This window comes from Solanum lycopersicum, chromosome 9, assembly GCF_036512215.1.
Source record: "Solanum lycopersicum chromosome 9, SLM_r2.1".
Classification (NCBI taxonomy): Eukaryota; Viridiplantae; Streptophyta; class Magnoliopsida; order Solanales; family Solanaceae; genus Solanum; species Solanum lycopersicum.
In genome coordinates, this window is record NC_090808.1 from 43,953,379 (window position 1) to 43,966,642 (window position 13,264).

Sequence of the window (13,264 nt, forward strand, 5' to 3'; positions counted from 1 at the left end):
TTTTTATAAGGAAACAAAAATATTTAGGTGAATTTTTAATTCAAAAAAAAAAAATATGATGGGGATTTACTCAATTAGAATGGAGAAGGTGAAAATGACATGGACGGTCATGGTTTTTAACCATATGATGGTGGATTGACGTATTTTTCATTTCCTTTTTTCTGTTTTATAGATTACATATTGACGATTTTGGTTTGTAGTGTATAGATGACTTTGGAATTAATCATTTTAATATTTTATGAGTCGAGCGTATCACATAGTGCTTATATAGTACTATTTATATATTTTAAGTGATTTACATATCATTACACGATTCACACCAAAAGGACAAAGACGATGTCAAAAGTTATAAGCTTGTAGTTGTGACACGTTATTCAAATATAACAAAACAAGTGATAATAATAATGGAAAATGCTCAAAAGTTCCTCTAAATTATTCGAAATAACTTATATTTATTCTTAAACTATATTTCGGCCCAAAATTATGCTTCTTGTAATATTATTGGGTCAAAATTATCCTTCTTATTAATGAAACTTGTTAAAGGTGAATGCCACATGACATACCATATAAGCTCCCCAATTTCATTCATTTCCACGTAGACTAATAATAAGATTTTAATCCTAATTCTTCTTCTCATTTTTCTATTTCCATTTGAAACCATTTTAATCACCCCTTTCCCCTAATTTCTCGTATTCATTTCGAAAACTTCATATATTTTTATTTTCGCAACTCCATTGTGAAGCTTCACAAGTTTGGCCTATAAGAAGCTTGAAGAGTACCAAACTACTAAGAGAAACTGATGTATGAATTGAAGTTTGGGCCAAGCTTGCAGGCTAGAAACAACCATACTTAGTGCTATGAATTGAAGTTTGGGCCAAGCTTGCAGGCTAGAAACAAACATACTTAGTGCTATCTTCTTAAAAAGGTAATTTTAATTTAAATATGAATTATTTTAAATAGTTTACGAATATTTTGACCTTTTCCATAATAATAACAATGATCTTACCCCTCTCCCGCAATATCTCCATTTCCACCCCCCAAAAGAAAAGATTGTAATTCCGTCGTTGGTCATTTCATCCATGGCATTTCTGTCCATCCCTATCGTTTTCTGTGGAGCTACTCCTGCAAGTCTATCTCGTTACTCGACTCCATCACTATACTATTTTCTTCAACCGGAAATCCCCAATCAGTATTCATTGCAGCTGAAGACATCCTGCAGACTGAACCTTTCGGCATTATGTACGAGTAACGAGGTCGGCGCAGGTTCTTTGGCGGAGGAATTCGGAGCTCAAAATGGAAGAATGGAAAATCATGGACATGAAGTCGGAGATTTTGATACTTCTCAGTATCAAGTTCTTCTTAAAGGTGGTGAACAAGTTACCTCCGTCCTTGAAGAAATGGCCAAGCTAGTATGTTTTCCCTTAATTGTATTATATTTCATTTGTCTTTGTGATGATATACTTTTAAAACTACAATTCTTCTGTGTGTTTGATTACTAGAAAAATTAAACCCTAAACCCTTTAGGTGTTCATTGAATTTGTTCCTGTTTAATTGTTAATCAAGTTAAATATCAGAGGTACTAGGATTTCACAGTCCATGTGAATGTGCTTCTCTTAGGAATTTTATGAAGTCTCTGTATTGTTATCTGAAGGGTGTGGTCTTAATTCTTGATAGCTAGTAACCCTAGAAATGAAGCTTATCCTGTATACTAATTTGTGATGTTGAAATGGATAATGGTATGGATACAAATATGTAAGTAATAAAAAGATAGAATTTTCCCCCTTTTTTTTTCCGTTCAAGTCGCTTATGTGGTTACTTCAGTATGTCAGCTGGAGTAGTTATTCATCTCGTCAATATACTTTGTTGGATACATATTTTATGAAACAGTTGGAAGATATGAAGATGGATGAAGCATCTGAGGAGGTAGCAGTGCAATTGGCTGCACAAGGAGTGATTGGGAAAAGAGTTGATGAAATGGAGTCCGGGTTCATGATGGCCCTTGATTACATGATCCAAACTGCTGACAACGACCAGGATGATAAGGTAGTATTATTAAGGTTCCTGATCTTTTTTTTTTCTTTTTTTTTCCTTGTTATTTTCCCTTAACCAGTTCTTTTGTTCGTGGAATCATATTTCGATTTCATAGTATGCGTGGTTTATACTTCATAGTCCCACCTATCATTATTTTGCCATGAGCAATTGATTTATTAGTTTTCACTGTCGACACATCTGGTACATTTTCTGTGGTAAGATAATTTGTGTGCTGCCATTGGAGATGGATTAGTAACAAATAGTTGTTGTTGATGATATTCATGTAATTTTTGCCTAGTACAAGATGTAATGAAGTAATAGGTGTCTCATTTAGAAGCTTATTGATGCTGATTTCTCTAGTAAATAGTCAGGTTCTCTCATTTTAGCCTTTTCATCGTATGGGTAATTTATTTCTTGATAGAAAAAGTTGCCAAGAGCATCGGGTTGAAGAAGCGATAATTAAAGAATTAAAGGCATTAAAGGGAACCTTCTCTATAATCAATTTTCCTTGATTGTTGGCTAGACTGAATGTTATTTGATTAGATATCAAGCTGGATATCTGATCCATATTATAGTCTTTTTATATATATTATATATATATTTCCATTTTGTGCCCAGTTCATGTCCATTTGATTCCTGTAGAGTACTGCATTGATACAAGAGGTTTTCTGGGTGGGTATGTGATTAACAAAGTTGTTTCTTTTAGCGCAAATCACTCTTGGAAGTTATCAAGGAGACTGTATTATCCCATCTTACCAAGAAGTGCCCCCCTCATGTGAGTATGCTAGTATGCTGAATGACTACATTATTAGCAGCATTGATGCTCTAGTCTTTGATCTGACATTGAATTGGATTTGTATGTTTTCTAGGTTCAAGTCATAGGCCTGCTCTGTAGAACTCCTCAAAAAGAAAGCAGACATGAATTGCTCAGGCGAGTTGCTGCTGGTGGTGGAGTATTTCAAAGTGAGAATGGGACAAAAGTCCATCTTCCTGGGGCAAATTTGAATGATATAGCTAACCAAGCGGATGATATTCTGGAGGTAGGCTCTTAATGTATATGCATAGTCAGGAGACTAACCAGTTTTTGGTATTTAAGTCTAAAATAATTTGTTTTGCATCAATTTCATTTGGCTGCGGGTCCCTTAGGGTGCAGGTTATTAGAAACCACAAACTTTACATGGTATGGAACATCTGGTTTGTAGAGACCATAAGGCACCACACTGTGCATTATGTAACACATTTTGGAAAATGGTTAGATCAATATTTTCATCTATTGATGTTAAAACTTCTGTTCAGCCATCTTGGTCAGACAATTTGTAGTGTTGATGCTGGTTATATGTAAGCTGTAAGAAACTTGTGCTCAATGCTGAATTCATTATTTATTTTTGTTCTCAAGTTACTGAAATATTAATTTTTTATAAAAATGAAGAAAAAAAGGCAAGTCATGGTAATGTCAAGTTTTAACAGATGCCATCTTACTTGGTTATCAGGGCCAAAAATGATACTCCCTCGTTTTCAATTTGTTTCTGTGGTTTTGACCTGACAGAGTTAAAGAAAGTAAGAAGACTTTTTCGGATCTTGTGGCCTTGAACTAAAATATGTAGAATGTACCAAAATGCTATTTAATCTTATGGTCTTAAATATGTCATGTGGAAATTTAGGAAAAGAGTTACCAAAATAGAAAAGAGACATTCTGTTTTAAACACACTAAAAAGTAAGTAAGTCAAACAAATTGAAACGGAGGGAGTACATGGGTTTCAGTTGGAAACCTAACCTGCCAAAAAGGCTTAGGGGAATCATCTTGTTTGGACTTCAATTTTTTTCGTGTCACTGTAGAGTTATCAGTTTTCAGTCATCAATAATTAAACAAATTCCTCATGTAAGTGTCAAATGGTGTTGGCGCTTTCGGCTAACTTTTCTGTATTACTCTCTTTTGACATCTGTTTGAACTTATTTGTGTTCCCCAATTCAATATATGTGATATACTTCATTCTTCGTTATCAGTTTTGACCTTTTCCATGATTTAGATATAATATCCATTTTATCCTTATTTTTGTTTTTTTATTAACTGCGGTGACCGAGCCACCTTGCATGCACCTCGACTTGTTACACAACATACTTGTCACCTCCTACTAGCAATAAACAGGTACCACATAACTTTGTCCACGGGGCTATGACAGATGAAAAAACCTCACCTAGTATTTTTGTCTCAGCTAGGATTTGAACTTGAAAACTCAGAGTCCACAACCCAGTTGATTGACCACTAGGTCACACCCTTGGGCTCCCATTTTATCCTCTTCTAGAAATAAATTTACATATTTGAAAATCACTCTGGAAGTAATATGCAATAATGGATATGGCATAGTAAAAGATTTAGTCCGGATGCTCCTTTTACTATTAGGTTTCGTTAGTTGCTTTCATGCTCTAGAATCATTTCATATTCCATTGTGAAAAAAAAGTAAAAACTGTTTCATCATGCTTAAGTAAGAGATAAAATAAGATCATGTAAATTCTCAAAAAAAAATATCATGTAATGTGATTTCTGAACCCTTAAAATCATTTATCAGATCAACGGACTTCGAAAATATTATTACTATTTGAAGGAATCCTTCACGCTAGTGTTCACTGATAAAATTATGGATTGTCTGTGACTGTCTTTGTTGCAGACGATGGAATCTCGTTCTGTTATCCCTGACAGGAAGTTACTAGCAAGGTTAGTTTTAATCAGAGAAGAAGCTAGGAACATGATGGGAGGTGGAATACTTGACGAAAGAAATGATCGTGGCCTTAATATTCTTCCTGAATCAGAGGTTTGTTACTTAAACATATATATCCCATGTCACATTTTAATTCGGTGGGCCTGTAAATCTGTGAAAAATAAACCATCTGAATGGTTATTGTACAGCTTCTGCTTTGACTACTAAATGTTAGCATTTTATGGTCATGCAGGTGAACTTTTTAACTGAACTTGTTTCCCTAAGACCAGGGAAAGCAGTACGCGACATGATAAAAAACGTGATGCTTGGTAAAGAAGAAGGTGCAGACAGTTCGAATGATGAAGTTGGTGCTGCTGGTGGAATTGCAGGAAGGGTGAGATTTTGTCCTGAGATGATGTCACTACCTTTTGAGAATTCCAAAGCTTCTCAACTATAATTTTCTTTTGTTTCCAGGCAAGTGTAAGTGGGCGAAAACCATCACCTGTGCGTCCTGGCATGTTTCTTGAAACAGTTTCTAAGGTAAGAGTTTCTCGTACATGAGATTTTTGTTATTGGACATAGTTGGCATATCTGATTCAATCTTCAGAAACATTGTAAGAAGGAGGATGGGACGATTATAATATCTTACCGCATCTTATTGCGACATTGTAGGTGTTAGGTGGCATATATGGAGGAAATGTCTCTGGAGTTACAGCACAGCATCTTGAATGGGTATACTCTTGTTAATCTTTGTTAGGGTAGCGTTTCATTTAGAAAGTTGCTTTTGTTATCAATGGCTGATTGTTTTTAACATCATTTCTGGACAAGTAGCTAATCCATATAACTTTAAATTGTGTTTCAGGTTCATCAGAACACACTTCAAATTCTTCAAGAGATTGCATTTTAGTTGTTCCTTGCACTACTTCCCAGGAACTCCCCGAGACGAATGTTAATATATCCTGCCCACTTATCTTGGAAGCTTCATAAAATTTGGTATTTGAATATTTCATAATCCATGTGTGATCTGGGGAGGAGGGTGAGGCTGCACTTTTCATCGTATACAGCAGTCTTCTTTAGATCACCAAGAATCTATGTTACTTGTGTATAGTTATCAGACGAACAGGAGTAGTTTAGAAGGTAAAATGTAGAATTTGAAGTAAAATTCTGAGGACATGTACTGTTTTTGGAAACACGAAAACATAAGTACAGGTGTTAAAAGATTTGATGCAAGTAGTTCTATATTCACTTTTATTTGTAATTTTCAATGTTGAAGTTATGTTTTGTAATATTAATATAAGACTCATTTGATCATGAGAATTTTTTAAAACATTTTTCTGGCCAAACGAGTGTACTATTAAATGGAAACATTTGGCAAATCCATCTTTGAATGATTAAGCAAACATGGGTAGAATCATACTTTTAAGGCATGTCCAATCACTAACAATGATGCTTAATGGGGATTCAAGATCAATCAAATCACAACATTAAAGGCAGATAGAAAAAAGTGTGCCCATGTGTGGTTAGGTCCTACTTGTTTCCCAGACGCCAGGAATGTTCCAATTTCCAAAAATGATGTTTAAAAATTGGAATATATCTCGTTGTTTATATTGTTCTGAGTTTTGCCAAAGGATAGGGCTTAGTGGGGCACTACTACCTTGGGAACTAATATTCGAATTCGATCACATTTTCCCATCTGCCTAAACTTTATTGTTTGGTGAGACATATTCTTTCGTCCCGTGTTGGATGAACACTTTATACTTTACACTATTATTAAAAAATTGTTAATAAGTTGATTAACTTTACTATTTTGTCATTTGATCATGCTAATTATCCTCTTGAAATTAAATTGGATCTTAAGAATTTGTTTAAACTTCCAAAGCCTTGTTAACTGTAGGGGTAATATTGAGAAAATAATTAATTTTATCTAAATTTAATAAATGATCAGATACTACAAAATAAATACTTTTAGTAAAATATTCATCTAATATGGGATCAAAGATAGTAGACAGTAGTTTGATGCATTAACCAACAAGCTTAGTTTGTATACCAACATTATTAAGAAAAGTGTGTGTTATTTGCATTTATTTGCTCAACAGTAACCACTTTAGATCAAATCTACAGTGGACTCGTGTATATTGCATAAAATTTAAAGAATATGAAATACTTCCTATGTTCACTTTCATTTCTCCGCTATTTTTAAAAATAAACTTTTACTTTTTACTTTTGAAAAAAAAAAAGATGACAAAATTCATGTTTTTCCCATAGCATTAATTGCTTACTTCATAATATACTAAACATCATTTAATAGGGATAGTATGATATGTTGGGATTTAGCAAGTGTGAATGGAAAAAGAAAAGAGAGAATATGAAAAAGTGAGGGAACTACTTTGGAAGGAAAAAAATGAAAAGTCATTTGCAAAGTGCAAATAAAGTCATTTCTCTCATATCCGCAAAACAAAGAGAAATTGTTGTCCTTATAGAAGGAAACACTTCCATTACTTCTTAAAGAGCTAAGAAGAAGATGCCCCCTCGCGCCGCCGTCGTCGCTCGCTCGGCCTCGGTCTCGGATTTGGCAAATGATTTGATCGATAAATTTTTTGGACAAAATTTATTTAATCAGTTTTTGTTAAATCAAATAAATCCTGTTAAAAATTATCTCTTATAAATTTGCAGGTAACGGTAACATTCCGAAAAGTTGTTACTCTTTCCGAAAAGTCGTTACTTTCCAAAAAGTCGTTATTTTCCTAACAAACACAATTTTCTGAAAAGTTGTTATTTTTTTCCCAAAAGACACAACTTTCTGGATAAAATGGGTCTGAACAGATTTCACTAAACAGACATGTTCCTTGCTGAAAATGGCTATAAAAGGAAGTCAATTTTCGATTTTTAAAACACTGAAATTTTTTCTTTCTCTACATTTATTTTCTCTCAAATAAAAAATCAAAGTGTCGATCGACTGAGTCTGTGTGACTTGTTGTTGTTCTTAAGTTCGTTGAAGCTAAAGAAGTCTGAGGTACCGCTATTTCTTTAACAGGTTTAATCCGTTTTATCTTGGGAGAAATTAATCCATAACCTTGGGTACAGTGAGGGGATTAAATTTCTTAAGGACACACAGTAGTTTCTGTGGACTCGGATTAATTCTTGTATTTTATATTTTTTCTGCTTCATCTTATTTCTGTTTTTGTTTATTAACCTTATAAATACAGGTTATTGTAAGAATAACAATCTTAAGAAATTTATCAGTTTCTGTATTTGAGGTTTCTGGAGATTAAAACCTTTATGGTTTTCTACTCTGTTTGAATTTTTAAAATTCATTCGATTAACGATTAAAAGAACATAAAAACTTTATCGTTAAATCAGAAACAATTTGTGTAAAGATTTGTTCTTTAGTGTTAGTATTTTAAATACTTAATTTATCTGCCATTTGTGACAGAAAAAAATGACTAATTCAAGTCAAACAAATGCTGGAACAGTAAGTGCTGCAACAACAACGGTTGCACATAATCGTTCAAATGCTGCCTTAGCACCAGCTGAGAAACCTGCAAAGTTTTCTGGAGTAGACTTTAAGAGATGGCAGCAAAAGATGTTCTTCTGTCTCACTACGTTGAGTCTGCAAAAGTTCATCAATGAGAATGTTCCTGTTATGTCAGATGAAACTCCGGCTGATGAACGATTCTTGGTAACAGAAGCATGGACACACTCAGATTTTTTGTGTAAAAATTATATTTTGAGTGATCTGCAAGATGATCTGTACAATGTGTACAGCAATGCCAAAACCTCAAAAGAACTCTGGGATGCTTTAGAAAAGAAGTACAAAACAGAAGATGCCGGAATGAAGAAATTCATTGTGGCAAAATTTCTGGACTATAAGATGATAGACAGTAAGACTGTCGTCACCCAAGTTCAAGAATAGCATGTCATAATCCATGATCTCCCTGCTGAAGGTATAAATTTATTTAATGCCTATGTTAGGAATATTAAGTTTTCCCTTAATACTCACATAACCTTTAATGTAGGATTGATTGTGAATGATGCTTTTCAAGTGGCTGTAATTATTGAAAAGTTACCTCCATTGTGGAAGGACTTTAAAAACTACTTAAAACACAAACGCAAGGAGATGACTGTTGAAGATCTCATAGTAAGGTTGAGAATCGAAGAGGATAATAAGGCTGCAGAAAAGAGGTCACCTGGTAATTCAGCAATATCTGGAGTAAATTTTGTTGAAGAAGATTCTACAAAATTAAAGAAAAGAAAGAAATCATCTGGTCCAAAAAGCAATCCTCCTAAGAAGAAATTCAATGGAAACTGCTTTAATTGTGGTAAACATGGTCATAGGGCTAATGAATGTCGGGATCCTAAGAAGGAAAATAAAAAGAAAGATCAAGCAAACTTGGCTGAATCCAAAGGAGAAATGGTCGATCTCTGTGCAATGCTTTCGGAATGTAATTTGGTTGGAAATCTAAGAGAATGGTGGATAGATTCTGGTGCCTCATGTCATGTTTGTGCCAACAAAGAATTATTTTCATCATATACTCCAGCACTTACAGATGAAAAATTATTTATGGCAAACTCCGTTGTTGCAAAGGTGGAAGGAACTGGCAAAGTCCTATTAAAGATGACATCAGGCAAGGTGGTGACTTTGAATAGGGTCTCATATGTTCCAGAATTGAGAAAGAATTTAGTTTCAATTCCAGTTCTGACCAAGAATGGATTTAAATGTGTATTTGTTTTTGATAAAGTAGTAGTAAGCAAAAATGATATGTATGTAGGAAAAGTCTACCTTAGTGATGACCTTTTCAAACTCAATGTAATTGCAGTTGATATGAATAAAGATTTTGCTTCTTCTTACTTGCTTGAGTCTAAATGTTTATGGCATGAACGTTTGGGACACGTTAATAACAAAACCTTGCGAAAACTGATTAACTTAAATATTTTGCAAAAATTTGAGTGCAATAAATCAAAATGTCAAATTTGTGTTGAATCTAAGTATGCTAAGCATTCTTATAAATCTGTTGAAAGGAATTTAAATTCTTTAGAATTGATTCACGCTGATATTTGTGACATGAAGTCAACACCATCACGTGGTGGGAAAAAGTATTTCATAACTTTTATTGACGATTGCACTAGATATTGTTATGTATATTTGCTTAATAGTAAGGATGAAGCAATAGATGCATTTAGGCAATATAAAACTGAAGTTGAAAATCAGTTAGATAAAAAGATCAAAATGATCAGAAGTGATAGAGGTGGAGAATATGAATCTCCATTTGCAAAAATATGTTTAGAAAATGGAATAATCCATCAAACTACTGCTCCCTACACTCCTCAGTCTAATGGAATTGCAGAAAGGAAAAATCGAACTTTAAAAGAAATGATGAATGCATTACTTATAAGTTCAGGTTTACCACAGAACTTGTGGGGGGGAAGCTATCCTTACAGCAAATCAGATACTTAACATAGTGCCTCACTCAAAGACAAATGTAATTCCATATGAGAAATGGAAAGGTAGAAAATCCAATTTGAAATATTTCAAAGTGTGGAGGTGTCTAGCAAAATTCCAAGTTCCTATACCTAAGAGGGTAAAAATAGGACCTAAGACTGTGGATTGTGTATTCATTGGATATGTCACAAACAGTAAGGCATGTCGATTTTTGGTTCATAAGTTCGAACATCCGGATATTCATGATAATACGGTAATGAAATCAGATAGTGCTGAATTTTTTGAACATATCTATCCGTATAAAACTAGACTTGCGTCATCTAGTGGGGGATCTAAACAACCCAGAGAAGAACCAAAAGAGAATGAACAAAATGAAGAAAGTCCAAGACGCAGTAAACGTCAAAAGACATCTACTTCATTTGGATTAGATTTTGTAACATTTCTTCTTCAAAGTGAGCCTCAAACATTCAAGGAAGCAATGTTGTCTAGCGACTCAACCTCTTGGAAGGAGGCTGTTAATAGTGAAATTGAATCAATCTTATGCAATCATACTTGGGAGTTGGTTGATCTTCCTCCAAGGAACAAACCCTTGGGTTCAAAATAGATCTTTAAAAGGAAGATGAAAGACGATAGAACTATTGACAAATATAAAGCAAGACTTGTTGTCAAAGGTTTTAGACAAAAAGAAGGTCTTGATTATTTTGATACATACTCGCCAGTGACTAGGATTACATCAATTCAGATGTTAATTGCACTAGCTGCAGTATACAGTCTTGAAATTCATCAAATGGATGTGAAAACAACCTTCTTAAATTGAGAGCTTGAAGAGGAAATTTACATAGAACAACCTGAGGATTTTGTAGTTCCTGGTAAAGAAAAGAAAGTGTGCAAACTTATTAAGTCACTTTATGGGCTAAAACAAGCACCAAAAAAATGACATGCAAAGTTTGATCAAACCATGTTGTCAAATGGATTTAAGATCAATGAATGTGATAAATGTGTTTACATTAAAGATACTCCAAATCAGGAAGTTATTTTATGCCTATATGTAGATGATGTGCTTATAATGAGCAAAGACATTGCTAATATAAAAGCTACAAAGCGTATGCTTGCTAGTAAGTTTGATATGAAAGATTTAGGAGTTGCTGATGTGATATTAGGAATTAAAATTCTTAAAACTCCTAACGGTCTAGCATTGTCTCAAACTCATTATATTCAAAAGATACTTAAAAATTCAAATTTTTGAATTTTAAAAGGGAAAAGACTCCAATTGATGTAAATCTTCATCTTGCAAAGAATAAAGGTGAAAGTCAGTCTCAATTGGACTATGCTAGCGTATTAGGAAGCTTAATGTATGTCATGAATTGTACACCACCAGACATAGCTTGCGCTATCAGTAAACTGAGTCGATACACAAGTAATCCTAATCATAATCATTGGTTGGCAATGAAGAGAGTTTTGGGATACTTAGATGACACTCAAAACTATGTTTTACATTACAACAAATATCCAGCCGTTCTTGAAGGATATAGTGATGCAAATTGGATTACTGGATCAACTGAAACAAAATCCACAAGTAGATACGTTTTTACTATTGGTGGAGGAGAAATATCTTGGAAATCATTCAAACAAACATGTATAGTTCACTCTACAATGGAGTCTGAATTCATTGCTTTAGACAAGGCAGGTGAAGAAGTTGAATGACTTCGAAATTTCTTAGAAGATATTCCATTTTGACCCAAACCAATGGCCCCTATATGCATACATTGTGATAGTCAAGCTGCAATAGGAAGGGCTTGAAGCATTATGTATAACAACAAGTCTCGTCACATAAGATGAAGACATAACTCTGTGAGACAACTACTCTCGAGTGGAATTATCACAATTGACTATGTGAAGTCAAAAGATAATGTGTCGGATCCACTTACAAAAGGCCTAAATAGAGAGGGAGTTGAGAAATCATCGACGGGAATGGGACTATGGCCGAGAACAAGTCATCGTGGCGGTAACTCTACCTAGAAGACTGGAGATACCAAGATCTAGGTTCAAGGAGATAAAACAAAGTCATTGATGACGGTTCAACATTGTCAAAGGAAAAGAAAAAAATATTATTTTATGGTTCATTCTCATTATGAGACAATGTTTAGTAACCAGGATAAAGACATAAGGCTTTTTAATGGTTTCTAAATTTGAAACAGGGAATATCAAATGGTGTATCTATGGGATAACACAATTACAAATCACCTATATAAGTGTGAAGTGTAAGCCGCTTCAAGGAGAATCCGGTAAGGCCAGTTCTTTAAGCACTGACTATCCAAGATGTGTTCATGGCTGAAACGAACAAAACAATGAGAACTAAGAACAATTCAAGGGTTGATTGTGTGACCTATGTTTTCTAGGTATACACCAAAGCTAGATGGTTCAAAGATATCAAATCTACCGATTGACCGAGTATATCCGATATATGTTCATTATGGAAAGTTTAAAGGGAAACCTACTTATCCAGATACGATTAACCTTTACCTACAAGACACACAAGTTTTTTCATGCATATGTTTTAACAATAGCCTTCCCCATTCATGTGGGGGATTATTGGGATTTAGCAAGTGTGAATGGGAAAAGAAAAGAGAGAATATGAAAAAGTGAGGGAACTATTTTGGAAGGAAAATGAAAAGTCATTTGCAAAGTGCAAATGAAAAGTCATTTCTCCCATATCGGCAAAAGAAAGGGAAATTGTTGTCCTTATAGAAGGAAACACTTCCATTACTTCTTAAAGAGCTAAGAAGAAGATGCCCCCCTCGCGCCGTCGTCGTCGTCGCTCGGCCTTGGCTTCGGCTTTGGATTTTGGATTTGGATTCGGCAAATGATGTGATTGATTGATAAATTTTTTGGACAAAATTTATTTAATCAGTTTTTGTTAAATGAAATAAATCCTGTTAAAAATTATCTCTTATAAATTTGCAGGTAACGGTAACATTCCGAAAGTTGTTACTCGTTCCGAAAAGTCATTACTTTCCAAAAAATCGTTATTTTCCTAACAGACACAATTTTCTGAAAAGTTGTTATTTTTTCCCAAAAGACACAACTTTCTGAATAA

General features: G+C 34.2%; 1 protein-coding gene across 1 annotated transcript; it reads left to right on the forward strand.

Moving 5' to 3' along the window:
- The first annotated feature begins 616 nt into the window (after nucleotides 1-616).
- On the forward strand, nucleotides 617-6,054 carry LOC101257209 (protein PEP-RELATED DEVELOPMENT ARRESTED 1, chloroplastic). The gene is made up of 9 exons (XM_004246981.5): nucleotides 617-1,409; nucleotides 1,888-2,043; nucleotides 2,738-2,806; nucleotides 2,901-3,071; nucleotides 4,698-4,841; nucleotides 4,981-5,121; nucleotides 5,202-5,267; nucleotides 5,400-5,459; nucleotides 5,590-6,054. Exons 1-9 carry the CDS (start codon nucleotides 1,080-1,082, stop codon nucleotides 5,632-5,634), a joined length of 1,182 nt encoding a protein of 393 aa, XP_004247029.1. The 5' UTR covers nucleotides 617-1,079; the 3' UTR covers nucleotides 5,635-6,054.
- Nucleotides 6,055-13,264: the final 7,210 nt, after the last annotated feature.

Coding starts and splice junctions, on each gene's coding strand:
- LOC101257209 (XM_004246981.5), top strand. CDS start 1,080: ATGGCATTTCTGTCCATCCCTATCGTTTTCTGTGGAGCTACTCCTGCA. Junction 2,807..2,900: donor CCAAGAAGTGCCCCCCTCAT/GTGAGTATGCTA, acceptor TATGTTTTCTAG/GTTCAAGTCATAGGCCTGCT. Junction 4,842..4,980: donor ATATTCTTCCTGAATCAGAG/GTTTGTTACTTA, acceptor ATGGTCATGCAG/GTGAACTTTTTAACTGAACT.